The sequence below is a fragment of the Panthera onca genome, chromosome A2 (assembly GCF_046562875.1).
Source record: "Panthera onca isolate mPanOnc1 chromosome A2, mPanOnc1 haplotype 2, whole genome shotgun sequence".
Classification (NCBI taxonomy): domain Eukaryota; kingdom Metazoa; phylum Chordata; class Mammalia; order Carnivora; family Felidae; genus Panthera; species Panthera onca.
In genome coordinates, this window is record NC_138340.1 from 7,639,784 (window position 1) to 7,667,283 (window position 27,500).

Here is a 27,500-nt window from a genome sequence, read left to right on the forward strand (position 1 = left end):
ACAAACCCCTTCCCACCTCATGCGCACGTGCTCCATCTCTTCAAGTAGGAAACTTCTTCACCCTTCGGAGAGCCTCAAGTAAGTTCCTGAACCTGTTTTCCCATTGGTAATATCACCCACCCCCGCACCCCCCCTCACCCCCCCCCCGGCGCCCCCACCCTCACCCCCCTCACCAGGTTACCGCCAGGATCATATGAAATACATAGTTTCAAACACTTCTCACAGTATTTCAAAGTGTTAGGACTTCAGTTCAAGAGGTACCTCCTCCAGGAAGCCCTCCCTGAACACCCTGCCCCAGGTCAGGTTCCCACGTTGTCCCCCTTTCTCATGGACCCTTCAGTTACTACTCTTTTTTTCTTTTTTTTTTTTTTTTTTTGGTATAGATCATAAGTATAATAATTACTTGTGATATTATCTGCTTCATGTTTCTCTTTATCATTAAGACCATGAGTTCTGGAAGGGCAGAAATGGTGCCCAGCACTTTCTGTCAAATTAATGACTGGATTGAACAGTAAGGACTCAGTTGTTTGTTTGTTTTTTAATGTTTATTTCTTTTTGACAGAGAGGAGGGGCAGAGAGAGAGGAAGACTGAGGATCCAAAACGCAGAGCCAGACGTGGGGCTCGAACTCACAAACTGTGAGATCATGACCCGAGCCAAAGTCGGACACTTAACCAACTGAGCCACCCAGGTGCCCCAGTTAATGGCTCAGTCTTTGACTCAATTATACCGTGTCAGGGGCTACACTTATCAGTGTTATCAGCACATGTATCTTCTCCCTTTCCACACCTTTTTACGAAGACAAAGGATGAAAGGCAGTAATGCTCATACCACACTGTACAAACAAGCCACACTCTGTCAGCCGGGCCAAGATGGTCACAAAGCTCAGTGAACTGTTGGTGGGTAGACAGCGCCCCCATGTGATCGCTGGAAATGTTTGTTTTTCTGTCCATCTACAAATGCCCCAATTCTACAAATGCTCCGGTTGTATCGGCTGTTTGTCCTTCCAGATCAACTGTCTAATACTCTGCATCCTGAGAGACTGACAGAGTGACTGGCTCCCTGTTCTCCTTGCCTTCCGGTGCATCCAGAGACGCTCCAGCAGGAGATGGGAGGATGGGAATGGGCAGAAGGTGGGGTCTTGATTCCCTCACCCTGAATATAAGCTGGATCTAGTGACTTGATTTTAACACACAGAGGGTAGCAGTGGAAGGGATGCTGTGTGACTTCCAACACTAGGTCATAAAAGATACACCTGGCTGTTCTTCTCTTGTTGGGTCGCTTGCCCTGGGGAGGCCAGCAGCCAAGTTGGGGGCATACTCAAGCGGCCCACGTAGGGAGGAATTGAGGCATCAGGCCAACAAGCACCCACCAGCCAGCCATGTTGAATGAGCCATCTTGGAAGCAGACCCTCCAGCCCCAGTCAAACATTCAGGTGACTGCAGCCCCGGACCAAAATCTTGACTACGATATTTATGAGAGACCCGGAGCTAGAAAGCACAACAAAGCCACTCCTAGATTCCCTGATCCACAAAAAACTGTATGAGACAGTAAGTTTATTGTTCTAAGTCACTGATTCTGGGGATAATTTGTTATGCAGCAAATAGAGAACAACTACAACTGGTCACAACAGTCCCATGCTCCTACCTCAGGACCTTTGCACTTGCTGCTCATTCTGCCTACAACTCTCTTCACCCACCTCCTTTTAGGTCTCCCCTCAGAGGTTACTTGCTACCACCTTCCCTGATCCCCCACCCCTTTACCCATACTCTTACCCCAGTTCATTTTTCATTGTAGCACCTACTGTCTTCTGTCCTATTACATATATCTTTCTTGTCTGTCTCCTCCACTAGAATGTCAGCTCTAAGAGAGAAGGGATCTCTTTTGTTCGATGCTCAGTGCCTGGAACAGTGCCTGGTGTAGAGTAAGAGCACTGGCCATTAGGAGAATCTAACAGATCAGATTCATGTTGGAGCTGGATCAGCCTCCTACCTGTTTCCTGCCTGCTTGTCACCCACCCTGGCTGTGACCTCTCTCTCCAGTGGGTAAGTAGTGATAATATACTATACATAATATGTATATGCTGTGTATATGTATAACAAGAGAGCCCCTCCATGCCTCCCCACTTCCCTCAGGATAAAATCTCAGGTCCTCTATGCAGACTACAGGCCCCGCCCCCTGCCTGAAATTCCACATCCAGTCGCAAAGAACCATGAACTGTTTATATTCACTAATAGTTTCCAGGTGGGGTGCACAGACCCACAAACAAAGCTTCGGAGTTCAAGTAGAAGACATTAGAACACCTATACTTTTTAATCTCCATTTTTGTTTGTTTGTTAAACAATATCTTTATATAATAGGGGCCCCTGGCTGGCTCCGTTGCTGGAGCATGCGACTCTTGATCTCAGGGTCGAGAGTTCAAGCCCCACCTTGGGCGTGAAGCCTACTTTAAAAAAAAAAAAAGAAAAGAAAAGAAAAGAAAAGAAAAAAGTTCTGGCCAAGAGCATTCTCAACCTTCCGATTTACAATGCAGATTCCTGGGAACCCCTAAACAGTCGACTGCTGCCGCACTCCTAGGGAACAGCAACCTGTATTTTTAACAAGCATCTTCTCCTTTGTCCAGCTACCTGCTCCTTTGGCAGAGGCACATAGTAGGTGTCCCAGTGACTAGTTTGCCTACCCCACGCCAGGTGTTACTAAGCGCCCTACCCGGGGTCTCCAAGCCTGGCAAACACACATACCCAGGATGTAGCCACTGTATCAACCCATTTTACAGAGGAGTAAACTGAGGTTCAGAAAGGGGATGTAGCCCCGTTAAGAGACTCAGAGCTGATAGGGGGCCCAGGTCCTAATTAGCTCCTGGTTCCTGCGGGAGGAGAGGAGAGGGTTATCAAGTGGGGGAGCGCGAACTGAGGGGGACACGGAAATCCAAGGCGGCGTTCCGATGCGGCCCCGCCCCCACGAGGGACGTGAAGACGCGGACCCCGCGCAGCGTGGGGACATGTGACCGACTGCAGAGGCCGCGCCGCCTCCACCGCCCGAGGTGCGCGCGCTCCGCCGCAGGGTGCAGACCCCTGCCGCCCGCCTGAGTCTGGGGCGCAAGAGCAGAGGCGGAGCCAGGGCGGAGCCAGAGCGCCCCGTCCACCACCCCCCCCACCCCCCGCAATCGAAACCGAAAGAGGGGGCCGGGAAGGAAGGGCGGGGCCGCCCGGAGGCCCCGCCCCCTGCCCTGCGCGGCTGCTGGACCGACGGGCGCGCCCGGGTAGGGGGGCTCTGAGCGCGCAGTGCGGACCCTCGCGGGAACCTGCGCCGCCGCCACCATGTCTCAAGAAGGTGTGGAGGTAGGAGATGGCTACGGTTGGGCCGGGGTCTCTCAGGAGACTCTGGGGAGGGGCCGGGGGCGCGGAGGGGGCTTCGCAATTTCTGGAGACTCCATCCGAAGCCTAGACCTTCACCCTGGCTGGCATTGGCTCCCCTCAGAAAGGAGAATGACCGCCACATCCTCCAGAGTGAAATGCGGCCTCCTCGAGGAAAAGCGGGGGCTGCAGGGTCAAGGGTCAGGAGCCAGAGGTTACCTGGCCGGCCTCCTCCCTTAGTCTGGGACGCTCGCCCCAGTCCGCTCCCTCCCCCAATGCCCTGTGGGGACTTTGGCTTTTTCCAGGAAATGCCGTAGAGGGATGGCGGGGGGAGGGGGAGGGATTCGGGCGGGGGGGGGGGGCAGGGGGAGAGGCCAAAACCGAGGGTCAATCAAGTTCGGGCTGGGAGAAGGATGCCTAGAGATGGGGGAGGGGCGATTGCTCCTCTCCTTACCCGATCGGAATCCCCCTGTGCCCACCCCAGCTGGAGAAAAGCGTCCGGCGCCTCCAGGAGAAGTTTCATGGGAAGGTATCCTCCAAGAAGGCGGGGACTCTGATGAGGAAATTTGGCAGCGACCACACCGGCGTGGGGCGATCCATCGTGTATGGTGAGCAGGCTGGGGTCCCGGTCCTGGTAGGGGTTGGGCGTGGGGAGCACGCAGGAGAGGTGTGGTCTGTGTTAAGGGTAGGAAGAGGCGCTGAGATCATCTCCTGGGGAGGGTCTATATTGGGACTCTGGGGACCCTGAAACTCCCACAAGATCCTTCAAGGACCTTTTACTTACACTTACTCTCCCCACCAGGGGTAAAGCAGAGAGATGGACAGGAACTGAGTAATGATCTGGATGCCCAGGTAAACTGCCCCCCTCCCTTCAAAGGATGGGGTGACTGGGGAGGGGGAACAGAAGGGACCTGGCCTATCCATGATGAGCCCCTTCTGTGCACCACCAGTCCCTAACTCACGATCCACATTGACTTATTCACCTTTCAGTACTGTGTTAGACCAGGGAGACTGCAAGCCGTAGGCACTCTTTACATGTTGATGACGTTAAGTAGGGGAGAGAGACATGAAACTAGGCAGTGAAATGAATCAGGATTAATGTCATTGTAGAGGACCCCTGGAGGTCAGGAAAGGCTTCCTGCAAGAGGGAATAGAGTAAGCAAAGGAACACACATTCGGGCTGGGATAAACAGGAGATGGGAAGGAGAGAGGGGCTGGGAACCCCATGTAACAGATGGATGGATGGATGGATGAAAGGCTTTGAGGCACAGGTGCAACTCGGTCACTTGACCCCTTAAATGACTTTGGTGGCTAGTGCAGTGTGGATTCCACCTCTTATAGTTGCTAAAGAGTGTTAACAAAGTACACTATATTCTTTACAGTTACACATGTAAAGGGTATGTTAAAAATAATAGGAGGGGCCTCTGGGGGTGTGTGGCTGGTTCAGTCACTGGAGCATGTGACTCTTGATCTCAGGGTCATGAATTTAAGGCCCACGTTGCGTCTGGAGCCTTCTTAAAAATTTTAAAAATGAAAAAACAATACTAGGGAAGAGCGCTGCAGTGGGACTTCCACATGTTGTTTTGAATTTCATCACCCTATTGATCCATTGAGACAAGTCCTATTATTTACCACGTCCATTTTACAGATGAGGAAACTGAGAGAGTGACTAAGTCACTTGCCAGGGTGACAGAGCAAGCAGGCAGCAGCTGGGATTTAAACCTTGGCCACCTAGGATCAGAGCTGGGCTCTGAGATGCCCCTCATCAGGGATGCGGCTCGTTCTGCCGCGCTCCCTCAGGGTGATCTCGGGCAACCCCTCTCCCAGCTCAGAGCCTCGGTTTCCTCATCTGAGCAGTGGGGATAATAGGTGTGCCCCCTCCCCTCCCCCTGCTCTCAAGGCTACTCTAAGGATAACTGAGGTCATGCGCCTGGCCCTCTAAAAGTGGACACTGGTCAGTCAGCACCTCCTGAGCTAAGGACACCCTAATCATATGGGGCCAGGACCCTGCCTCCCCACGCAGGAGCCCCGCCCCCAAGACACATTGGTAAAAAAGAGGTCTGAGCTGCATCCCCAGTTTCTGCCCCTGATGTCTCCACCCAGGACCCACCAGAGGATATGAAGCAGGACCAGGACATCCAGGTGAGTCCAGGGTATGGGAGGGGGTGGGGGGCGGGGTAGGGGTGGGGGAGGCAGAGTGAGGAGGACATTCCCAGGGGATGGTGGGGGATGTCCGCGGACAAGAGGGAGAGATGTTACAGGGACGGGAAAGAGGGCTGACGTGTGTTTATGTTAGTGGAACAGGCGTGACCATCCTCTTGTCCCCATCCTGCAGGCTGTGGCGACCTCCCTGCTGCCACTAACAGAAGCCAACCTCCGCATGTTCCAGCGTGCGCAGGAAGACCTCATTCCGGCCGTGGATCGGCAGTTTGCCTGCTCTTCCTGTGACCATGTCTGGTGGCGGCGCGTACCCCAGCGGAAGGAGGTGATAACCCGATCCCCATCCTCAGTATCTGAACTTCTGACCTAAGAATATCGACCCTTGACTCTTGACCCTTGACCCGCAGTCTCAGAGCTCAACCTCCATCTCAGACCCCGCCCGCCAACCCTGAGTTGGACTTCTGAGCTCCTCCCCGACCCCAGAGCCTGTCCTCTGACTCCACAGTTCGACATCTACCACAGAAATCAAACCTGACCTGGAAACCACAACCCCAAGTCGGGCTTCTGAACCCCCCTGATCAGTGGTGTGCACTGTGGCCAGGGTCAAGCTACCGGGGCTCACCTCTGACCGCAAGCCTGCCCCCCACTCTGCACACCCAGGTGTCCCGGTGCAGAAAATGCCGAAAGCGCTATGAGCCGGTGCCTTGTGACAAGATGTGGGGCGTGGCTGAGTTCCACTGCCCGAAGTGTCGGCACAACTTCCGGTGAGGGTGCTGACCCCCACCCCCCTCTCCTCGCCCCCTCCCCCCCACCCCCAGCCCTGCCCTTCCCTTCCCTGGTCCCACCCTGGCCCGGGCCTCACCTTTGGACCCTCACGGCCCTGCCCGCCCCCAGGGGCTGGGCACAGATGGGGTCCTCGTCCCCCTGCTACGGGTGCGGCTTCCCCGTGTATCCAACACGGATCCTCCCTCCACGCTGGGACCGGGACACGGACCGCCGCAGCACCCATACCCACTCCTGCTCGGCCGCCGACTGCTACAACCGGCGAGGTGAGGGCCTGCCACATCCCCGTGACCTCCCTCGCTCTGGGCGTGACCTCCCTCACTCTGGGCGGTCTATGTGACCTTGAGTCCTGGGACATCCACCCCCCCACCCCCCCCCCCCCCCCCGGGCCTTAAGTACCAAGGTCTCTGCCTGCTTCTTCCATGTGCCTCCTAAGGCCTCAGTCCCCAAAGCCACATAGCTCATCCCGTGACATCAGCCTCTCCTTTCACATCTTCCACGCACCGGCCCCCCATCCATCTCCAGGCTCCAACACCAGACCCTCCCCCTTCTAATACCCATCTCCCATGGCATCAGCCACATTCCGTGGTCTTGCCCCTGAGACTGAGTGGTTCCCCCTGTGTCCTCGTGACCTCTGCCACGGTCTCTGTGTCCTTGGTTCCTCTTTTGTCTTCTGTAGTCTCAGGTGATGCCCATGTCCCTGGGTCTCTAGTGGCTTCAACACCTGCGACTTTCATCTCTGAATTTCCTGTAGGTCTGGCCCTACGGCCTGTGGCCTCAGCCCCTCCCCTCCCGAGCCCCCATGGCTGCAGCCCCTTTGCCCCCAGAGTCTTACGTGGGCCTCAAGCTCCATGACCTCAGAACCTCTTCCTCCCCAGAGCCCCACGTGCCTGGGACATCCTGCGCTCACCCCAAGAGCCGGAAGCAGAACCACCTGCCTAAAGTCTTGCACCCCAGCAACCCCCACATCAGTAGTGGCTCCACTGTGGCCACCTGCCTGAGCCAGGGGGGCCTCCTGGAGGACCTGGACAACCTCATCCTGGAGGACCTGAAGGTGGAGGAGGAGGAGGAAGAGGAGGAGGAGGGCGAGGGCGGGCATGGGGAGTGACCCCGGACAGGTGCAGATGCAAACCGGACACAGTCTGTGGATATTTTGTGTTGTTATAAAATATGAGCTCAAACTGAGATCGAAATGCCCTCGAGGAGCCATTTGGGTCTGCGACATTGGCAGGGGGATTCCTGGGTCCCGTTTTCAGGACCCCGGGGAGCAGATTCACAAAAGGAGAGTGTGTGGCACGTGGCCCGCACTAAGTCACAAAGCAGGGGCAGCCAGGACGACTTGGGCTCCTGCTGACAAACATCCTCTGGGACCTGGGGGACAGATGGACAGACGGTCACAGCCTCAGGGGCCGGATCAGCATGGCAGCCTTCTTGAGAGAGTAAGCCCCGCCACGAAACTCAGCCCAGTAGACCCCATCTTGGTAGCGGCTGCGGTAATGGCCACCACGGTGCCACACGCCATTGAGGTTGGAGTGGGCACAGGCATGGTACCACCAGCCTCCCCGCTGGTACAAGGCACAGTTACCTGAGGAGAGAGAAAATCCATGTCCTCTCACCAGAATAAAAACCTCTACTAGCATCTCAGCGCAAGGCTTTTGCCACGCATCCCCTGGCCCTTCCCACTCTTAGTGAACGCAACCCTGATCCTCTCTCCTCACCAGATTAAGAGCCCTGGCCCCTTTCTTTTTTTAGAGTAATAACTTTAATTCCTTCCCTATCCCCCTACCAAAGTACACGTTATACCTTTTCCACTCTTTCTGAAAACTAGAAGCTCTACCTTTATCAAGGGAAAAATCTTCCCTACTTCCTTTCTAGAATAAGACTGCTAGCTCTCCTTGCCTTTCACCAGAACAGGGGGAAGCAACTGCCTCGTGAAAGAAGGAATCTAGGCTCTCCGTCCCCTCACCAGAATAAAAGTCCTCCCCTCTGTTCTCTTGCTTACCCTGATCCTTACCAGAGGGAAGTGTCACTCCACTCTTTTCATTCTTTGCATTCCCTCCCTAGGAGTCCCTCCTCCCCTGTCCCCACTCCCCCCCAGAATAAGAGCTCTGCTTACCAGAATAGGAGTCTCGATCCCTATCCACGGTGCTGAAAGGCTTGTCATTGTGCCAGGAAAGAGAGTCTCCAGCATCTCCATGGTACTGGCCAAGCCGTAGGCGATAGTGGTCACTCTCAGGCTCCAGGGAGAAACCATCATAGTGGGCACGTGCACTACGCCCTCCCCAATCCTCCAGGAGCACCAATAACTCGTGGTCCCCACGGCTGGTCAGCTGATGCACAGGTTCCAGACCCAGCCAGTATTCTCCATCAGGCTGCCCGAAGCCCACCTGGCAGGACAGGAAAGTCAGCAGGTCAGAAGCAGGTCCCCTCCCCGACACAGCCCTGCCCCTGCCCGCCCACGCCCACCTTGTAGTGCTGCCAGGTGGTGAAGAAGTTGACAGAACCATCTTGCCGCCTTTGGATCACAGTCCAGCCTCCACCCTCCAGCTGCTGCTCACACCACGCCGACCCCACGTGCCGACCCAGTCGCAGTTCATACACACCACTCTGCCTGTGGCCTGACCGGTGGGCCTCTGCACAATCCTGCCATGGGCCTGTGGGTACAGAGATATGGGGAAGGCACAGCCTGGACCAACCAACCCCTTGTTGGTATATAGATCTGCATTCTTCTCTCATCCTCTCACCAGAACAGCAGTCCTGCCTCTCCCATTCCCTGGCCAAAATAAGAGCCCCAGTACCCATGTCGTTACCTGAGTTAATACTCTGGGTCATTCTTTTCTCACTACAGCAAATGTGGAGCCTGGGGTACTTAAATCCTGGTTCTAAAGCCTCACCAGAGTAGAAATCCTGAACATGACCCTCTGAGCTCACTTAAATTCTTACCAACAAGCAGTCCTAAATTCCCTGTCCCCTCACCAAAAGAAAAGCCTCTCCTTTCCTATTTTCATACCACAGTAAGGATCTTGGTCTTTATCAGGATGAGAGCCATGGCTCCTTGTTCGATCAGCAGAATAAAAGCATCATTTCTTCTAGTCCTCTTACCATGAGAGAAATCTGCCATTAAAATCCTGGCTCCTATTTCCATCTCCTCACAATGCACTGGGAACTCCCTAGCTTCTCACATCCCCAACATTCCTGCCCTCATCTTACCTGTCGGTTTGGTGGGGACAGCAGGGTGCCCTGCAGGCACGGGAGAAGCCAAGGGCCCCTGCTGTCTCAGGGTCTGGTCTCTCAGGGGCTCTGGAGCCGGGTCTAGCCTCCTGCTGGTATCATTAATGCCACCCACCAGACTGACAGGAACCACAGGCACCAGGGGCGGTGGCAGGACCTGGGGTGACCAAGAGACTCAGATGTGATTGCACTAGCCTTCCGTTGAAAAGACACTGGGCCCCTAAATCTCCCAACACCCAAATGGGTGGATCAGGCAGGGGCACGTCCCAGCCCTAGAATGGATACTTCCCAAAGCCTAACTCTAGCTGTCAAGAGCAGCGCTGAGCTTAAATTCCTGCTCTGGTGTTCACAGCTTAACTTATCTGACTCTGACTCTCCTTTTCTGTAAAGTATTGATGGTAAGAGTACCTCCAACAACGAGTATTAGCTTACTGAATGCTCCCAACAGCCTTGTGAGGTATGGGTTGTCACGGAGCAACAATCTTATTCAAAATTAGGGCCAGCCATGTTCCAGAATTAAAAATAATATAACAGAAGTTAGAACAGTAGCACAGGGTCTATATTTATATCACATAACACCTCCCTAACATGGATCCTTGGTCTTTACGTAATAATATGCTTGATTACAGGCACTATGAATATTTATATTAAGTGGATAAGTAAAGACTTTAGGTAGTCGCCAGTCGCGTTCTGATCCAAATGAGCTGTGGAAGGAGAAGTAGGAATCTGGTATTTGGAGCTTTTAGGATTTCAAAACTGCGTTTCAGAGATCGTGCGTGGGGTTGCAAGAGCCCCATCTTACAAATGATGCAAACAGGAAGTGGCTACGATTCCTGGCCAGCTTTAAGGTTACCTGCTGCTGCCCACCCGTGCCCCCCGGGCACAGGCGCTCCAGGCGAGCGATGAGGCCACTCTGCTGGGTGACCAGCTGCGCCAGCTCCCGGAACTTGACGTCCAGCTGGTGGAAGCGGGCGGCGGCGCGCTGCGCCTCGGCTGACACGTTGAGCACGCGCTCCCCAAGCAGCGCCAGCAGAGCAGCGGGCTCCGCCCCCGGTCCTGGACCCGCCCCCGGCCCCGCCTCGTGCTGCAGCTGCGCGCGCAACTGGCCCAGGCGCGCGCTTAGGCCGCGGCTCTCTTTGCGCAGCGCGCGCACCTCGCCGGCCACGGCGCCATCCGCAGCCGCCAGCCGCTGAAGTTCGCGCAGCAGCTCCTCGTGGCGGCCCACGCGCATGCGCAGCGCTGCCACCTCGCTGGCGTTCACGGCCTCCGCGGCCGGGCGCGCGGCGGACGGCCCGCTCCAGCACACGGCGCCCGTGAACTTCTGCTGCGGCAGCACGAAGGTGTAGGTGCAGCGCGGGGCGCCCGCCCGCGCCCACGTCGCGCCCAGCAGGAGCAGCAGCTGCAACGTGCGCAGCTGAGGCGCCGACATGGCAGACCTGAAGGCAGAGGACGAACAGGAAGGAGGGGAGTCCCGGGAGCCTAGCCGGGCCCCCAACTCTCGGGTTGTGCCAAACCCGCGTTGCTCCAGGTCCCCGCCCCCAGGCTGAGATGCCCCAGTGATCCCACCCTGGCCTTTCCACTTGGTTCCCGGCGCCCTGCGGGACAGCATGTCATGCATTCATTGACTGAGTGCTTGCTGTGTGCCAGCCACTGTTCTAGGGACTACGGTATGGAACAAAACACAAAACTTCCTGCCCTGATGGGCAAGAAACAAATAAGCTATAGGGATTAATAGAGTGTATTAGCCGGTGTTAAGTTAACAGGAAAACAGAGAGATGTGGAGATCTGGGCCCTGGCAATTTGAAAGGAGGGAAGACCTCCTGGAGGAGGTAAGGGAGGAAGTAATGAGGATATCTGGGGAAGAACAGCATCCCTGGCAGGGGGAACAGCAAATGCAAAAGCCCTGAGGCTAGACCGTGCCTGATGTATTAAAGGAACTTATGGGGAGGCAGGAGCAGAAGGAGAATGGGTGAGAGGGGGTGAGGTGGGGTGAGAGATAAAGTCTCACTAACTCAGTCTAGTAGCAGAGGCCCCATCTCCCCAAATCCCAGAGTCATTCCTGTCTCCTCTTTTTTCACAACAGATCCAACCTATCAGCCAGGCCGGTCAGCGCTTCTGTTTGGACCCTGAATTCCTCCACATTCCCCCATGCTCACCCCCCACCATGATCCCAGCTCAAGACACCATCTGGATTTCCTTACAGCAGCTGCCCCCCAGGCCTCCAGTTGTCTGCCATCAGCCTCTGGTCTGTTTCTCCCACAGCTGCCAAAGAATCAGGTCATGTCTCTCCTTTTCCTAGAGAACCCTTTGTGGCTCCCAGCTCACTCAGAGCAAAAGTCCAAGTCTTCCTGCGCCCCCACAAGGCCCTGCACCCTCTTCCTGTCCCCTCCCTGCCCTCCTCTCCCACTCACCCTTCACTCACTGTGTTCGAGGCACACTGGCCTCCTTGTTGCTCCTCAAACACACCAGGCACAGTCCTGCCTCAGGGCCTTTGTACTTGCCCTTTCCTCGGTCTGGAACATTCTTCCCGGAATTTTAACATGGCCTCCTCTCTCTCCTTACTCAGGCCTTAGCTCAGATGTCCCCTCCTCAGAAGCCCTCCCTGACCACCCCCATTTAGCGTTGCTCCTCCTGGGCACTCTCTATCACAGTCCCGCTTTGTCATTTTAGCATTTGTCTCTCTCTGGAATTGCCTTGTTTGTTTGCCGGTGTTTATTATCTGAATTCCTCCACCAAAATATCCGCTCGCAGAGGCTGAGCCTGGGTTTTGTTCAGTGCACGCCCCTCAACACTCACATGCCCCAGCTCTGCCGTACCCTCCCAAGTGTTGCCCCGCTCACACAAGTGAGCTCCTATGCGTGTACTGTGGCCACCTCCCTGGCTCCCCTTGTCTTCTCTCTCGGGGTTCAGCCGCTTGCAGCCTCTCAGATGAGGACACACAGGCCTCTCACACGCACTTGCCAGTACTCAGAACACGTCTCCCACGTCCACACGTCACCCCTGTCTGCCCCAAGTTCCACTGTGTCCAAGCCCACATGTCCGGGTGGCCACACGCACGGGCAGGTGCCTCGAGGTCTTCAAGTTCACACACATCACCTTGTTCACACATTCAGCAGACGCTCCTTTCGTGCCTATTGTGTGCCAAGAGCTGGTCCAGGCAGCGGACCCACCCAGGACCAACACAGACAAAATCCCTGCCCCCAGGCAGCTGACGTCCTGGATGGGAAGACAGATGGTGGGTAGGTCAGAGGGTGGTAAGTTCTTAGGAGAACACTTAAGTGGGGATGCGGGTGGGGGTTCTGGGATGAGAGGCCTTTTTTTTTTTTAAGATTTTTTTAATTTTGAGACCGCAGGCACGCGAGCAGGGGAGGTGCAGAGAGAGAGAGACAGAGGGAGAGACAGGATCCCAAGCTGGCCCTGTGCTGTCAGTGCACAGCCCGATGAGGGGCTCGATCCCATGAACTGTGAGATGGTGACCTGAGCTGAAATCAAGGCGAGGATGTTCAACTGACTGAGCCAGCCAGGTGCCAGAGGGGCGGTTTGAAACAGAGGGGTCAGAACTTACTAAGAAGAGGGCACTGGAGCCAAGACCTGAAGGAAGAGACAAGGGTAAGAGCATTCCAGGCACAGGGAGAAGCAAGCCCTGAGCTAGAGCCTTTGAGGTGCCCAAGGAATAGCAGAGAGGCCCGTAAGACTGGAACAGAGCGAGCAAGGGGGAGAGCAGGAGGAATGAGAACAGGGAGGGGATGGGGCCAAGCATGCAGGGTCTCATGGGCCCCCGAAGGACTTGGGCTTTCACTCTGATTGAGGTGCGAGCTCCAGAAGGTTCTGAGCTGGAGAAAGGCATATTTGCTATCGTATATGCACACCAAACCGGAGCTCTCCTTGCCCCCTCCTCGACGACACCAGGCCCCCCACGACAGGGATGGACCACACCCCTTGGAGCCAGACTACAAGTGTAACATCCACCACCTTTCCAGGAGCTCAACCTGGGGTGAGAAGGAGGCCTGGAGAAGCCTGGGTGGCCAAACAGGTAAAATCGGCCTCCCCCTGTCCTCATGCCCTCCTTCCCTCTCACCTCTCACCTCTCAGGACCAAGACCCTGAGTGCAGCAAGGCTTGCAGCAGACGCGAAGTCCCAGGAGGAGCTGAGGGTCCAGGAGGAGCCTCTGAGTGAGGAAGGGGAGAGGCTGGTGGGAGAGCAGGAGGGAGGAGGCTTGGTAACCACCCCTGTCCTCCAGAGCTTGGAACCAGAGCCGTGGTGCTGAGACCAGGAGCTCCAACTGTAAATATTTATCATTTCTTGCATGAGAACTGAGGCAGAATGGCCAGACCCCCTTGCCCAGGCCACCAGGGCCTGATAACACAGGTCAGTGCTCCGGATGTTCCCCCCACAGCAGAGCACAGAGCGTGGGAGGCTGCAGGCTCCGTGAGGCTGGGGGGCGGGGGGGGGGGGGGGGGAAGGGGGAGGACACAAACACACCACAGAGAAAGACAACAGGAAATGTTGGCACCTGCTGCCACCAGGCGTGACTCTAAAATCCACGCCTTCTATCTCATTTAGCCTTTGCCTTCACAACCTTTGTTCCTACGAAGCCTCATTTTACAAGAGGGAAAACTGAGCCTGAGGGAGGGTGAGTGGTTTGCCCACAGCCACACAGCTGGAGAATGGTGGAACTCAGCCCAGGTAACTTGGCTCCCGCACTCACACACATATACCCTGACCCTGCCACACACCGTGTGCCCACAACAGGGCAGAAATCAAGACACACGGGTCCCCAGTGAGACAAACCACTGCACGGAGCCACAAAGGTAGACGTGGAAACTGTGTGTGTGTCTGCGGATTTGCCCGGCACAGGCACATATAAAGACACGACTGGAAACAGCACAGATTCTGGCAGCGACACACACACACACACACACACACACACACACACACACACACACACCACGACTTAAAGGAAAATACCCTGTGGGCAGACTGGGGTCTCACACTGGCAAGCACAGAGGCGCTAACCAGGTAGACAGTGAAACCCTGGTCCCTGCCCACTTGCCCACCACAGTGTACATGTTCCCATTTGTCTACCACGTACACACTGTCACATCCTCAGGTCAAATCATGCAGGGACAGAAAACATGCGGTCATTCCTCAGAGGTACAAAGGGACCCCCATAGAGCCCCCCCAGAGCCTGGTCTAGGGTCTCCCACCTGCACAAAGGCCTCACTGACCTGCAGACACACTCTCAGGGAGCAGCCTCCTTCGCCTGGTTCCTACTGTCCTGAACTCGTAACCCGAGTGGACTCCCGGGCTGAAAGAGGAAATGGTCGTCCCAGATCTGAGAGAGGCTGCCAGGTTGGGCTCCAGGCCTGGGCTGGGGCCCCCACACTGGGCCCCCCGGCCCCCCACCCGCAGCCCCCTCCAGCTTCCTCCATTGGCAGCAGAGAAGAAACCTCATAAGTCACAGAGAGGGACTGACAGATGAGAGAGAGAGAGAGTACAAGAGACAGAGAAGGGGAGAGACATGGGAGGAGATGGACAGAGACGGGGGGGGGGGGGGGGGGCGGGGAGAGTCAGGAAGAGGGATGAGAAGAGAGAGATGGGGATAGAGACATAACAGAGATGGAAACTTGAAGGCAATGAAAGACACAATTGACGGCAGAGACAAAGTGGGGCAGAGGGAGACAGAGATAGGAAGAAGACAAGGATGGGGAAGGGGAGACGGAGGAGGGGAAGAGGAGAAAGAATTGGGAAGGAGAGACAGGAGAGAGGAAGCAAATGGGGGAGGGGAAGCAGATGGTGGAAGGAAACCTATGGGACAGGGAAAGAGGCGTTGGGGGCGTCCCTTTTCCCCACCCCAAGGTTCTGGGGAAGAAGCCAGAGGCCTGAGGCCAAGACTGGGGCTTTGAGCGGAAACCGGGAGGGGGTGAGTTATTCACAAAGCGCCCGCCTTGCCCTAAGTTTCCAGAAGGTGATGTGGAGTTTCCATCTCTCCGCCGCAGACAGGGCCCCCGGGGAAGACCGCTGGCCCTCAGGAGCTGGGGGCCTATATACGTAATTGCTATGCTCTACCCATTTCTCTGGTTGTTCCCCAAGTGCCTGGTGCCTTTGTGCCAAGCATTGTGCATCATCTTTCTTAGTAAGTGGATCAGAGGAGAAATGAGGACCATCCTCTCTTTAGAATACTTGTAGGAGCCTCAGAGTGGATAAAATGGCTGTCAAAATCGCCCAGCTGGTATAAATGAGCCGAAGTAGGATTCGAACCCACAACTTATTTCTCCGAAGCCGGCGCCGCTTCGCTGAGACACTGGCCCCGCCCGGTTTCCATAGAAACAAGCACCAGGTGTCTCCGTAGCAACCCCTCTGTGGCTTTCTGCTCGCCTGGTGACGTCACCGCGCAGTTCCGCCTCACGTCGTCACCTCGGCGGCGCCGGAAGTGAGCGGCGCGGCGCCGGAAGCACCCGGCAGAAGCGTCCCAGCGGAGGAGTTAGCGGCATGGGGCAGTCGGGGCGGGTGAGGCGCGGCGGCCTGGGGGCGCGGGCAGGGCCGGTGGGGGGCTGGTGGGGGGCCGGTGGAGGGCCGGTGGGGTCCCTGCGGGGGCCGTGGCGCTGACCGCTCGCCTTTCGCCCCTGCAGTCCCGTCACCAGAAGCGTGCTCGCGCCCAGGCGCAGCTCCGCAACCTCGAGGCCTACGCCGCGCAGCCGCACTCGTTCGTGTTCGCGCGGGGTCGCGCGGGTCGCGGCGTCCGGCAGCTCAGCCTGGACCTTCGTCGGGTCATGGAGCCCCTCACCGCCACCCGCCTGCAGGTCTGCACCTCCCACCCCGCCTCCATCAGCTTTTGGCCCCGTCTTCGCCGCTACGGAGGTGGCTCCAAACCGCAGAACCGCGCGAGCCTTCAGTCTCCCTGGCAGGAGAAGGGGACCTTTATGGGGGCCATCGTCCCTGCCTCTTCGGATTTTGTGGGGCAGCTGCGAGGGGGCACAGATGAACCCGCTTTGGCTGGATGTCTAAGACTGGTGGTTAAAAAGGGACTAGAGTTAGCAAAGCTAGAGTGGAAACTTGGGTTCTCTCAAAGGCCTGGAGAAAGTTAATTAACGTCGCAGGGCCCAGGTGGCTCATCTGCAAAATTGGCCAGGCACAGTAAACGAGCAAATTTAAGTCGGGTTAGGTTCAGAGGTCAAGAACATTCCACTCCTTTCTTCTGCGACAGGTTAAATGCAAGAAAGGGCATAAGAGCTTCAGCTTATAGCCCTTGCTCGGGGAGAGGATACTTAATTTTGTGTTTGTAATTTTGTGTTTGTAATTCTCAGATACGAAAGAAAAACACTCTGAAGGATTGTGTGGCAGTGGCGGGGCCCCTTGGGGTCACACACTTTCTGATCTTGAGTAAAACGGAGACAAACATCTACTTTGTGAGTTAACACATCCACACCCCTCATTTTCCCCCTGCCCTCCTCCTCCCCCAACTCTCACGATGAACCCATATGTCTCTGAGTTGCCATGATTCTGGCTCCAAAGTAAACGCTCTGAAGAGATGGGGCGGAGGTTCCCACTCCCTGCTGCCTAGCTGGACACCTTGACTCTGACCAATCCTTTTGTTTTGTTTTTCCCGTAGAAGCTGATGCGCCTCCCAGGAGGCCCCACCTTGACCTTCCGGATCAATAAGGTAAGGGTCAGAGGTAATGAGGGCCATGTTGGGTAGAGGATGAATTCAGGGAGGGCGCCAGCCATGTGTGGCTGTCAGGCCTCACTCCTCCCCCCGTCCTGCAGTACACACTAATGCGCGACGTGGTCTCCTCCTTGCGCCGACACCGCATGCACGAGCAGCAGTTTGCCCATCCGCCCCTCCTGGTGCTCAACAGCTTCGGCCCCCATGGCATGCATGTGAAGCTCATGGCCACCATGTTCCAGAACCTGTTCCCCTCCATCAATGTGCACAAGGTGGGCTGGGCCTGGGGCGGTGGCAGGTGAGGGTGGAAGGGCGGACGGTAGGTACCACATGCAGGCCCTTGGCTTGTTTGCTCAGCCCTTGCCTCCCGGCGCGGAGGCAGAGCGCTCCGGCTCCTGAGGTCACATCTCCCTCATGTGTTCATGACCCTGGGGTAAGAGACTCCCTCGTGAGCTTCCTTCCTCTCTGAAAGGTGGAGAATGATCCTGATTGTCCTTTATTTCTTGAGTGGGGATTGAGTATCAGCCTGAGCAGCGTGCCGGGTACTTGGGACACCAGTTGACGGATGGGGAGACAGACTGACAGAGGGGAAGTCATTAGTCAGAGGTTAGACGCAGAGGGCAGGACTGGGTTTTTTAAGCTGTCTGGCTCCAGAGCCCTAGTTCCTAATCCCTGGCACCAGCTGGTCTCAGGTTAGGCCTGTTAGATGCTGATCATCAGGGAGCAGTCCACCCATGGTGTGGACGGCTTCGGTGGGTCTCAGAACCAAGAACTCTAGCCAGTGCGCCTGCCAGTCCATTAGTCCCCCCCCCCCCCCCCCCCCCCAGTGCCACATCTCCCTGCTGAGAGATTTCTGGAACAGGGCCAGGGCCTGCTGTGGCTCCAGCACACAGGGAAGCCCGTGGGCAGTTGACATATTGCTGTGCCCTCGCCTCGCCCTTCCAGGTGAACCTAAACACCATCAAGCGCTGCCTTCTCATCAACTACAATCCTGACTCCCAGGAGCTAGATTTCCGTCATTAGTGAGTACTCTTGTTGAGGGGTGGGGGGGGGGGGAGGGGAGGAGGCAGGGCTTCCACGTGTGGCTGATGACAGCGCTCCTGCTGAGGCTCGGTGATTGCTCAGTTTCAAAGTAAACGCTCTGACGCACTGTGGAAAGGGGAGGGGGGCAGAGCTGACCTCCAGTCTTAGGATCCCTAACCCCCCTTGTCACACCCTGGGTCTTGCAGTAGCATCAAAGTCGTTCCTGTGGGCGCAAGTCGTGGGATGAAGAAGCTTCTACAGGAGAAGTTCCCCAACATGAGCCGTCTACAGGACATCAGCGAGCTATTGGCCACGTGAGGAGGGCACTGGGTGGGGAGATCACTACCGCGCCGGAGACCCCGGAGCCCTTCCAGGCCTGGGATCCCCTACTGACCAGTGTGTCCTCTGCACAGGGGCGCCGGGCTGTCCGAGAGTGAGGCAGAGCCCGATGGGGAGCACAACATCACGGAGCTGCCCCAAGCCGTCGCGGGACGCGGCAACATGCGGGCCCAGCAGAGCGCCGTGCGGCTCACTGAGGTGAGGCCCAGCCCACGGCAGGCCCAGGGTCAGAAGTGACTTCCTCTGGCAGTACCCCCCCACTTCCCCCGGCCCTGAAGAAGGACTGACTCGTCCCCCTTGTCCCTCCAGATCGGGCCCCGGATGACACTGCAGCTCATCAAAATCCAGGAGGGTGTTGGGGAGGGGAACGTGCTGTTCCACAGTTTTGGTGAGAACGGGGCTGGGGAAGCAAGGGGCTGGGAGCCCAAGGCCCTCACGGGTGGGTCGCGAGGTGCACTGACACATCTGGGTCTCTGTGACCCATCTCTTCCCGCTCAGTGCACAAGACTGAAGAGGAGCTTCAGGCCATCCTGGCGGCCAAGGAGGAGAAGCTACGGCTCAAGGCCCAGAGGCAGGACCAGCAGGCCCAGAATGTCCTGCGCAAGCGGGAGCAGCGGGAGGCACACAGGTGTGTGGCCGTGGGCCGTGCAGGTGAGGCAGGGTCTCAGGTGCAGGCCGCCACCCTAAATGATCTCTCCCTCCAGGAAGAAGAGCCTGGCAGGCATGAAGCGGGCGCGGGCAGAGGCCAGTGGGGATAGCGATGCCGAGGACCCCGGCGCCCCCCCAGAGGGGACCGGCCAGCGAGAGGAAGAGGAGGATGAAGCCGAGTATTTCCGCCAGGCGGTGGGAGAGGAGCCTGATGAGGGTATGTGGCAGGGGTTGGTGCAGCTGGGCACCTTGAGCCCGTCCCTGTGGCCTGGTGGCCTTGACGTGGTCTCTCCCCACAGACATGTTCCCAAAGGCAGCTAAACGAAGACGGCCTGCCGGGCCCCCGGGCAAGAAGCAGCGAGGAAGGGGGCAGAGGCCAGATCCAGGCGCTGACCGGAGGCCTCCAAAGGCCAAGGGCAGGCCCCAGCGGGCCCAGGCCAAGCTGGAACGCAGAGGAGCTGCCTGGGAGCACAGGCGGGGCCGAGCACGGCCACCAAAGAAAGCAGTCTGAGGCCAGGCTGGTGCAGTGGATGGAATGCCCCAAATTGGGGCCCAGGGCTTCCACCTGGGCCTCCAGGGGCAGCCCTCGGTTTCCTTTCATAAAGGAGCGGTTTTCTCCAACCTCCCACGCTGGTGAATGCTTGATTTCCCGTGAGTCTTGCGTCTGCATTGGGAATGGGGAGAGCTGGTGTCCCGTGGTAGAAAGCCCAGACGCTCGGGGCCAGGAGCTTCTGGGAACCGGGCTAGGTTCGCGCCCACATCCTGAGCAGTGGACACGCAGGAACTGTTTTGCAGGTGAGGGCAATGGGCAGATTCAGTCTGGTGCCTCGGGGAGTCCTGGGCCTGTCCCCAGCCTAACCCCCCAGGCCCCCGTTACCTGCAAGCCAGTGACTGGGCTGCTCTGGAGGGGAAAGTGTGAGGAGGAAGGAAGCCGGGGGTGGAAGCGAAGCTGGCTGGTGTTGGCAGTGGGCGGAGCTGAGCTGCCAGCGCTGAGAGAAAGAGGGTGGGGCTGCTGGGAAGGAAGGGGCCCGGCACGCCGCTGGTTCGCTCGGCACCGGCTCGGCTCGGCTCGGCACCAGTGCTCCTGGTGGCGCGGCTTCGGCGCTGGACCCGGAGGCAGGGCACGTGGGCCATGGCTGCCGCCACATCAGGTGAGGGTCCTGGCCCCTGTGGCGCTGCCCAGGACCGAGGCTGGGGGTGGCCAGCTCCTGGGAGGCAGACGGGAGGGACTTAATCACGTCTGGACAGGGACTTCCGGGGCGGAGATGGGACGAGGAGGCAGAAGCGTGGTTGGGGAAGCAGTCGCATGGGGGAGGGAGGGCCGCTGGCACCTTGCACGGAGCTCGTGGCCAGCCTGCTGGACAGACTGGGAGCAGGCCGTGCACCCAAAGCTGAGGCTAAGTTGGGTACATTCCAGATCTCTGTTCTGGTCCACGCTGCTGTGTCCCAGGCCTTGTTCTCGGCTCTGGGAAGCCAGTTGTGGGGCACTCCCTGCCCTCAGGAGAGGTCTTCTGGGTTGGGTTTGGTTTTTTTTTTTTTTTTCCCCCTCTCAACAGTGGTCAGATGGAAGCACAGGATTTGCAGAAATAAGGGGGACAGGGTGCAGTTGTGATATTAGAGGGTCAGAATATGCCTCTCAAAAAAAGCCCTCTCAGGGCTAAAGACCAGGAGGTGAGTGGGGGCACTGGTGGCTCAGGAAGAGAGAATCAGTGCAAAGGCCCTGAGGTGGAATGTGCCTTAAGGAATAGTCAGAAAGCCAGTGTGGGAAGAAAAAAACAAAGCTAGTGTGGGAAAGACACAGGGAATGAGTCACAGGGAGATGAGAGGGAGCAGCTGGACGGAGGTTTGCTCCTGGGGCCCCTCTGCGGCAGAGGTGAGCACTGCCTTTTCCTCCCAGTGAGGAGGGAGCCTCAAAGGTGAAAGCCGCCTGATTCGGGTGTCTTTGGGTGCCCTCTGGAGGCCGTGGGGGGAACACGTAGGGAGGTCGTTGGGAGCTGGGAGGCCATGCCTCTGGCACTGAGAAAGTGACCGACTCTGAAGGTGGAGGCAGCAAGGCTTGATGGATTTGGGAGAGCTACGATGGGGTTGGGGACTCCCCCGGACTCCCCCCTCCTCCACGCAGGCCTGGTGGTTGTGGATGGTCATTGCTGGCTTTTGGCTGTCACGTGAAGGCAATGACTACCTAGTTCTGGAATTCAGGACCCAGAGCTAGCCTAGTAGATACCACCTGAAAGGACTCGGGCTTCTGATGTTTCTGGGCCCGATTTCCTCCGTAAGAAGTTGCTGTGGCTGGTGTCCCCTCCTGGGCATGGGAAGGACTCCGAGAAAGTGTGTCCCCGGAGGGCTGGTGCAGCCCGCCACGTGGTACGTAATCTGAAGGACTGGGCTCTGAAGGCCTCAAAAGCCACGCGAGGAGGGACGGCGCTCACTTGGTGACACCATCTGCCCACAGGTGCCATACCCTGCCCGACCAACTTCTCGGCCGCCGCCGATCGCGTCCTCAGTCGTTTCCAGGAAGACTTTCTGTGGCCCGTGCTGGTGGTCGAGTTCCTGGTGGCCGCAGCCAGCAACGGCTTCGCCTTATACCGCTTCGGCACGCGGGAGCGGCGCCCGTGGCACCCGGCTGTGGTCTTCTCGGCACAGCTGGCCGTCAGCGACCTGCTCTACGCCCTGACGCTGCTCCCGCTGGCCGCCTACCTCTACCCCCCCAAAAACTGGCAGTACGGGGAGCTGGCGTGCCGCCTGGAGCGCTTCCTCTTCACCTGCAACCTGCTGGGCAGCGTCCTCTTCATCACCTGCATCAGCCTAAACCGCTACCTGGGCATCGTCCACCCCTTCTTCACCCGCAGCAGCCTGCGCGCCAAGCACGCCTGGGCCGTCAGTGCTGCCGGCTGGGTGCTGGCAGCCGTGCTGGCCGCGCCCACGCTCGGCTTCTCCCACCTGAAGCGGCCGCAGCAGGAAGGGGACTGCTCTGTGGCCAGGCCGGGGGCCTGCACCAAGTGCCTGGGGACGGCGGACCAGCGCCTCGAGGCCTACAGAGCCTACAGCCTGGCGCTGGCCACGGCGGGCTGCGGCCTGCCGCTGTTGCTCACCCTGACGGCCTACGGCGCCCTCGGGTGGGCGGTGCTGCGCAGCCACGGCACGACGGCGGCCGAGAAGCTGCGTGTGGCGGTGCTGGTGGCCAGCGGCATGGCCCTCTACGCCGGCTCCTACGTGCCCTACTACGTGACGCTGGTGCTCAACGTGTCCGCCCGGCAGCGCTGGAGAGCCCGCTGCCCGGGCTTCGCTAACTCGGCCGAGGCCGAGGCGGCGCTGGATTGGAGGACCTACGTGAGCCACCAGGTGATGCGGGGCCTCATGCCCGTGGCCATCTGCATCCACCCTCTGCTTTACATGGCTGTGGCACCCAGCCTCGGCTGCCGCCCCGGTCCAGGAAGCTGCCTCGGCTGCGGGGAGAGCCAACTCCCCGAGGACGCCAGGAGCTCCGGCCAAGTCCTGCCCCTCAATGTCACAGCCACTCCCAAAACCTCAGGGTCCTAGTCCCCCGAGCTGAGCCGACGACCTGGCCTATTTTGAGCCGCTGCCGCCTGCCCTGGAATCCATCCGAGAGCATGGCAGGCCCCAAACCACTACTTCCTCCGTGGTCTACAGAAAGACCTGATGGGGGACTGGGGGTGCCCAGGTCAGGGAGGGCAGGAACTTCTGCCTGAAGCCCTGATCCCCGAGAGGGCTGGCCCCCACTAGCCACAGAGCAGGTGACTAGACAAGGTGAATAAACAAGACAGCACGTGACAACCACAACCTCTTTATTGCCGGGAGCCCCGCGCTCGGAGGAGCTGCCTTCCGTGGGGGCCCTGGGGGCCGGGGCCGGGTGGCTGCTGGCTTAGTTGGTTGACGGCCTGTAGAGAGAAACGGGTGGTGAGAACAGCCTGTGGGGGAGGAGTTCAGATCCCAAAGGGAATTCCAAGACTCCTTGCTACATACAACTAACTGGGGCCTCTGTGGCAATGGGGGGGGGGGGGGGGCAGGGTGCACAAGGTGCAAGGAGCAGTGGGGCCTCCTTAAGAAAAGGACAGTAAATGACCCGTCCCTCGGAACAAGCTTGGTGGCTATTAAACTGGCGCAGGGCCTACGGTCTGCCTGAGTGTTGCCTGTGACAAGGGGGCGGGAGGCAGGGGTGCAGCAGTGGTCTTACTTGGCCCACTCGACATTGAGGATGAGGTGGTCGTATCCAAAGCCAGACACCCCGGCGATGGCGCGTGCGGCATCCTCACGGCGGTGGAAGCTGATGAAGGCAAAGCCCTGGCGGGGGGGGAGGGGGGGAAACAGAGTCAGGGGCACGACCAGGCCAGGCGACCCCTTCCCCAACCCCCACAGCCACCAGCCCACCTTGGACTGGCCAGTGGTCTTGTCCTTCGCCAAGTAGATGCGAGATATGGAGCCAAAGGGCCTGAAGAGTTCCTGCAGGTCAGTCTCGCGAGTGTCCTCGGACAGGTTGGTGACACGGATGGTGGCGTTGTCGTCAGCTGGACAGGCGAGAGACAGCTGGTAAGAGGACAGCCCTCACCAGGCCCCGGAAGAAGGATCGTCACGGGGGAACGGGAGGCGCCCTCTCGCCGGCTCACCTCTGCGGTTGGGCTGCATAGACTCCCCGCGGCGGCTGGCCCCGTCCCGCAGGCTCGGGGGCACGTACTTCCCGGTCTTGTTCTGGGCGGCCTGCACCGGCTCCAGCTCTGGAGGCCAAAGCAGTTGGGTCAGGCTCCACTCGGCGCAGATGAGGGACAGGCCCGCCCCAGGATGCTGGCAGCTCTGGCCCCAAGCCGGGCCGGGCACCGTCTATCAAACTGCATGCATCTGGCCGGTTCTCAGGCCCCGTGGCCACATGGACATAAAGGTCACATCCAGGAAGTCCGAAGAAGCCACAGACGCTGATGCAACCCAAGGCAATCTTAGCTGAGGGCCACAGGACCGCTCAGCTTCACAACACACAGGAACACGGCAGGGACAGTCCCCAGGTCCCACACACTCAGGCAAGTGCCACGTATGCTGCATATCAAGTCACAGGTGTAGAACTGTCCAGACACACACACACACACACACACACATGCAGAGCCGTGGTCGTGTCTGTGGCAGACACAGCACACTCGAGTCCACAACAGAACCACAGCTGGCAGGTCTCAAGCATGTGCAGTGTAGACACGGCCGTGGAAAGCAACGGTCTGCCAGCCCCAACGAGAAAGGATGCGCGACATCACCAGCAGTCACCAACCCAGCCACGCTCTCTCACGCACACCCAGGCCGCAGCCAGCCTCGCGGTGCTGACGTGAGAGGACAACTGGCGAGGGGGGTGGCCCGGTCCCCAGACGGCAGGTGAAGACCAAGGACCCTCCCGGAGGTGCACGCGGTCCTCCCCACCCCCGCCCCACGGACCGCCAAGCCGCATCCCCAGGCCCGGGCACCTCCAGGCAGCTTCTCCTTCTCGCCGGTGGACAGGCCCAGCTGCTCCGCCAACTCCTTCTGCATAGGCCCCAGAGTGTCCTTGTAGGGACAGCGGGTAGTCCAGTGGTCACCCTTGCAGATGCGGCAGGACACAATCTTCTGGCCCTTGAGCTTGTTCATTGGGTCCTCCTCTTCCTGGCAGTTCAGATCCTAGGCGGGCAGTCAGGGGACGCTCAGAGCGGGACTGCCACACCCCAGCCACCACCATCATGGCCACTGGCCCTGCCCTGTTGCCCCACTCACCTCTTTGCTAGTGATGAACGTCATGGATACATCGTCACTGACTGTGGTGGTGGCCACGTTGGGCCCCGGTGGGTCAAACTCTGAGTTCCCAAACTTCTTCCAGTTCTGGGCTCGGGGCGGGATGAGGGACAGGTTAAGGCCACGTGGGACCCCCTTCGCTGACATCCCAGACCACAGTAGCCTGTCGGGGCCTGAACCACATTCTTCGCCCTCCCCCAAAGTCCCCCCCCCCCCCCCCCCCCCCCCCCCGAGCGGTGACAATGACAGTTCCTGTTTCCTAGTGTCTACCACTCCTGGCATGTGCCGGGCCTCAACCTCATTCCGGCTCCAGGAGGCAGGTAGGGACAGCTCTCAGCCCCAAGTTCCAGATGAGAGAGCCAAGGCCCGGCAGGAAGCAGCCACACAGCCAACCATTCCCCGGGACCCGTGACGGTAGGTGGGCCGGCTCCCACAGGAAGCGATGCTCAGGGGTGTGCAGGGGTCACCCAGACCATGAGGGGACTTGAGCTAGTTAAACAAGCTAGGCCTCAGCCTCCTCCCCTAGAAGACGGGGACCACAAATGCTCCCCGCCGCCCAGGGTTGCTAGGGGGATCCGATGAGAGAACACTTCCCGCAGAGCACTTGGCACGGGGTCTGGCACAGAGAAAGGGCATAGAAAGTTGTGCCAAACGTATTTATCGTTACTTCTTCCCCAAGCGTGCAGCCCAGTCGATCAGGAACTGCTGTGACGGCCTCAGGGGAGGGCTTGGCTCCGTTCCTCGTGGCGGACAAGCTGAGAGGACTGAGAATCTAACCCCACTGACTTTTCAGTGCCCCAGCACAACACACACCCCGGACCTCAGCCGTGCTCCAACACAATAGGTGCCTAAAACTAAAGGCACCAGAAAAAAGGGGTTCCTAATTCCTCTGAGCCAGCCCTGGGCGAGCCCCCGAGACAGGAGCAGGGTCTCACCTTCCTCCTCGCAACAGCCTTTGAGGCCTTCCGAGTCTCAATTCTGAAGGTACGAACGATCTGTGGACGGGAGGGGAGAGGCTCGGACTTCCCGTGTCTCTGAGGCACCTGGAGCCAGCCAGCCCAACCCACCCAACACACACACGCCGTCCCCTCCCGGCGCAAGTGCCCCCAAGAGCAAGGGCACCCACCTCCTTCTCCAGCCTCACCTTGAACTTCTTGCCGTCCTCGTCTATCTTGTACTCCGTCACCGTCTTGATGTTTCCATTGATGACCTCCTTGGGAGGCGGCAGCGGAGCTGGGAGAGAGGAGAGGTGAGGGAGCTGCGCCCCGGGGAATGGGGACCAGGAGGGAATGCCGCTGGGGAGAGGCAGCCCCGAATGGGGCAGAGGTCGCCACTCACCTCCGGGCACTAACTCGGGTTCCGGGCTGGTGTCGCCAGTGGCCAGAGGGATGCCCTTGAGGAGCTCGCTGGTGACACATTTGTCTACAAAAGGCAGCGTGGGAAGGAAGGGTGAGCTGGAGGAGCGGGGGCGCCCGAGACAAAATGAAGGGCCCTTTGGGGGGAGGCCCACACCAGGAGCCCGGGAAGGCGGGACAAGGGCTGGGCGCTGGCGAAGAACTGCCCCGGGACAGCCGTGCCCGGACGCGGGGCTGGCTGGAGTAACCTCGAGCAACGGCAAGGATGGAAGCGGGGGCAGCCCACAGAGCCAGGAGGCGGGCGGCTACAACTTCCTCCCCGGAGCAGCTACGAGGGCCGGGCCAGCGATCGTCGGGAGCTGGCGATAGGCTGGCCCGGAGGACGGCGCGGGACGGAGGCCGCCGCGATGGGGCCTACGGGATCAGACCGCGGTGGCAGGGTCGGAGCAGGCGGCAGCGACCGGCCCGGGGGCTGGCTGGGGTGACCGGGGACGACCGGGCATACTCACCGTCCTCGCCCTCCTCCTCCACCTGGTCGGCCCAGCTGGGCTTCGAACTGCAAGAAGTTTGCGGAGGGGAGGGCTGGGTCAGCGAGGCCAGGCCCACGCCGCCTCGACGTACCCAGGCCCCATGGTGCTCCCTAGGCCCCCCAACCCCCCTCCCAGGGTTCGCTCCGGGACCCCCGACTCACTCAAAGTCTCCAGTCGGCATTTCACGAGCCTCTCCACGCAGCCCAATCCCGGGCCAGAGACCGGAAGTGAAGGGAGCACGAGACTTCCCGTGCCGCCTAGAGCGGCCCGGCCGCAGCGCCCGCAGCGCCCACAGCGCCCTCTGCGGACGGAGGTGGAGATGCCGGCTGGGTGAGCCGCTGGGCGCGGGCCCCCAGTCTGAGCGGAGGAGCGATCCATTTACCTTTGAGAAAAGTTTTTAAAAAACGTAATAACTATAAAGCTCACTTACTGAGAGCTTACTGTAGGCCAGGCACCGTGAGGAGGAAATTATCATTTTCGTTTTGCCGCTGAAGAAATCAAGGCTGGTCTTCCTAAATCTGGGAAGAGTTTTCCTGATTCCAATGATCAAGATGTTCTCTCCCTCCTTTTCCATTTCATTCTCCCTCCTAACATTCTTGGCTCTCCGATGTGACCTTTTCCACTTATTTATTGCCCAACTCTCCCTTTAG

General features: G+C 58.6%; 4 protein-coding genes, 1 long non-coding RNA gene and 2 other non-coding genes across 7 annotated transcripts; 5 read left to right on the forward strand and 2 right to left on the reverse strand.

Annotated features, from left to right (window-relative positions):
- Positions 1 to 3,011: 3,011 nt before the first annotated feature.
- Positions 3,012 to 7,406, forward strand: SHFL (shiftless antiviral inhibitor of ribosomal frameshifting). The gene is made up of 8 exons (XM_060630183.3): positions 3,012 to 3,340; positions 3,840 to 3,963; positions 4,158 to 4,207; positions 5,459 to 5,497; positions 5,691 to 5,840; positions 6,176 to 6,279; positions 6,410 to 6,564; positions 7,177 to 7,406. The coding sequence occupies exons 1-8, from the start codon at positions 3,320 to 3,322 to the stop codon at positions 7,404 to 7,406; spliced, it is 873 nt and encodes a 290-aa protein (XP_060486166.1). The 5' UTR covers positions 3,012 to 3,319.
- A 141-nt stretch (positions 7,407 to 7,547) lies between these two features.
- On the reverse strand, positions 7,548 to 15,662 carry ANGPTL6 (angiopoietin like 6). Its single transcript, XM_060630179.3, has 7 exons — positions 15,599 to 15,662; positions 14,758 to 14,837; positions 10,383 to 10,965; positions 9,509 to 9,686; positions 8,765 to 8,952; positions 8,415 to 8,685; positions 7,548 to 7,883 (listed from the first exon to the last, which is right to left on the reverse strand). The coding sequence occupies exons 3-7, from the start codon at positions 10,956 to 10,958 to the stop codon at positions 7,693 to 7,695; spliced, it is 1,404 nt and encodes a 467-aa protein (XP_060486162.1). The 5' UTR covers positions 10,959 to 10,965; positions 14,758 to 14,837; positions 15,599 to 15,662; the 3' UTR covers positions 7,548 to 7,692.
- Positions 10,959 to 13,987, forward strand: LOC145713231 (uncharacterized). The gene is made up of 4 exons (XR_014136272.1): positions 10,959 to 11,196; positions 11,613 to 12,768; positions 13,439 to 13,523; positions 13,622 to 13,987. It is a non-coding gene; the product is annotated as an uncharacterized LOC145713231 (long non-coding RNA).
- Positions 15,663 to 15,856: 194 nt separating the features above from the next.
- On the forward strand, positions 15,857 to 23,000 carry P2RY11 (purinergic receptor P2Y11). Its single transcript, XM_081791557.1, is given in 14 exon segments — positions 15,857 to 16,039; positions 16,162 to 16,332; positions 16,837 to 16,938; positions 17,142 to 17,192; positions 17,297 to 17,467; positions 18,141 to 18,217; positions 18,425 to 18,532; positions 18,632 to 18,755; positions 18,867 to 18,945; positions 19,056 to 19,185; positions 19,262 to 19,422; positions 19,505 to 19,665; positions 19,667 to 20,000; positions 21,658 to 23,000. Coding segments are annotated over 14 exon segments (2,775 nt in total). The 5' UTR covers positions 15,857 to 16,021; the 3' UTR covers positions 22,746 to 23,000.
- LOC132679987 (small nucleolar RNA SNORD105) lies at positions 16,986 to 17,072 on the forward strand. The gene has a single exon (XR_009610464.1). It is a non-coding gene; the product is annotated as a small nucleolar RNA SNORD105 (small nucleolar RNA).
- LOC132679992 (small nucleolar RNA U105B) lies at positions 18,271 to 18,350 on the forward strand. The gene has a single exon (XR_009610469.2). It is a non-coding gene; the product is annotated as a small nucleolar RNA U105B (small nucleolar RNA).
- Positions 22,995 to 27,131, reverse strand: EIF3G (eukaryotic translation initiation factor 3 subunit G). Its single transcript, XM_078443421.2, has 11 exons — positions 27,012 to 27,131; positions 26,830 to 26,876; positions 26,304 to 26,387; positions 26,110 to 26,198; positions 25,901 to 25,960; positions 24,948 to 25,052; positions 24,665 to 24,854; positions 23,831 to 23,938; positions 23,595 to 23,731; positions 23,401 to 23,507; positions 22,995 to 23,104 (listed from the first exon to the last, which is right to left on the reverse strand). The coding sequence occupies exons 1-11, from the start codon at positions 27,029 to 27,031 to the stop codon at positions 23,089 to 23,091; spliced, it is 963 nt and encodes a 320-aa protein (XP_078299547.1). The 5' UTR covers positions 27,032 to 27,131; the 3' UTR covers positions 22,995 to 23,088.
- Positions 27,132 to 27,500: the final 369 nt, after the last annotated feature.

Bases quoted from the DNA above. Each gene is read 5' to 3' on its own strand.
- SHFL (XM_060630183.3), top strand. From the start codon at position 3,320: ATGTCTCAAGAAGGTGTGGAG. The intron at 5,841-6,175 runs GTGATAACCCGA...CTGCACACCCAG, and splicing joins GCGTACCCCAGCGGAAGGAG to GTGTCCCGGTGCAGAAAATG. The intron at 6,565-7,176 runs GTGAGGGCCTGC...CTTCCTCCCCAG, and splicing joins CGACTGCTACAACCGGCGAG to AGCCCCACGTGCCTGGGACA.
- EIF3G (XM_078443421.2), bottom strand. From the start codon at position 27,031: ATGCCGACTGGAGACTTTGA. The intron at 25,961-26,109 runs GTGAGGCTGGAG...TCCCGTCCACAG, and splicing joins AGGACGGCAAGAAGTTCAAG to ATCGTTCGTACCTTCAGAAT. The intron at 25,053-25,900 runs GTGAGACCCTGC...CCCCGAGCCCAG, and splicing joins AGGCTGTTGCGAGGAGGAAG to AACTGGAAGAAGTTTGGGAA.
- ANGPTL6 (XM_060630179.3), bottom strand. From the start codon at position 10,958: ATGTCGGCGCCTCAGCTGCGCACGTTGCAGCTGCTGCTCCTGCTGGGC. The intron at 9,687-10,382 runs GTAACCTTAAAG...TGGTCACCCCAG, and splicing joins GCACGGGTGGGCAGCAGCAG to GTCCTGCCACCGCCCCTGGT. The intron at 8,686-8,764 runs GTGGGCGTGGGC...CTGTCCTGCCAG, and splicing joins CCACCTGGCAGCACTACAAG to GTGGGCTTCGGGCAGCCTGA.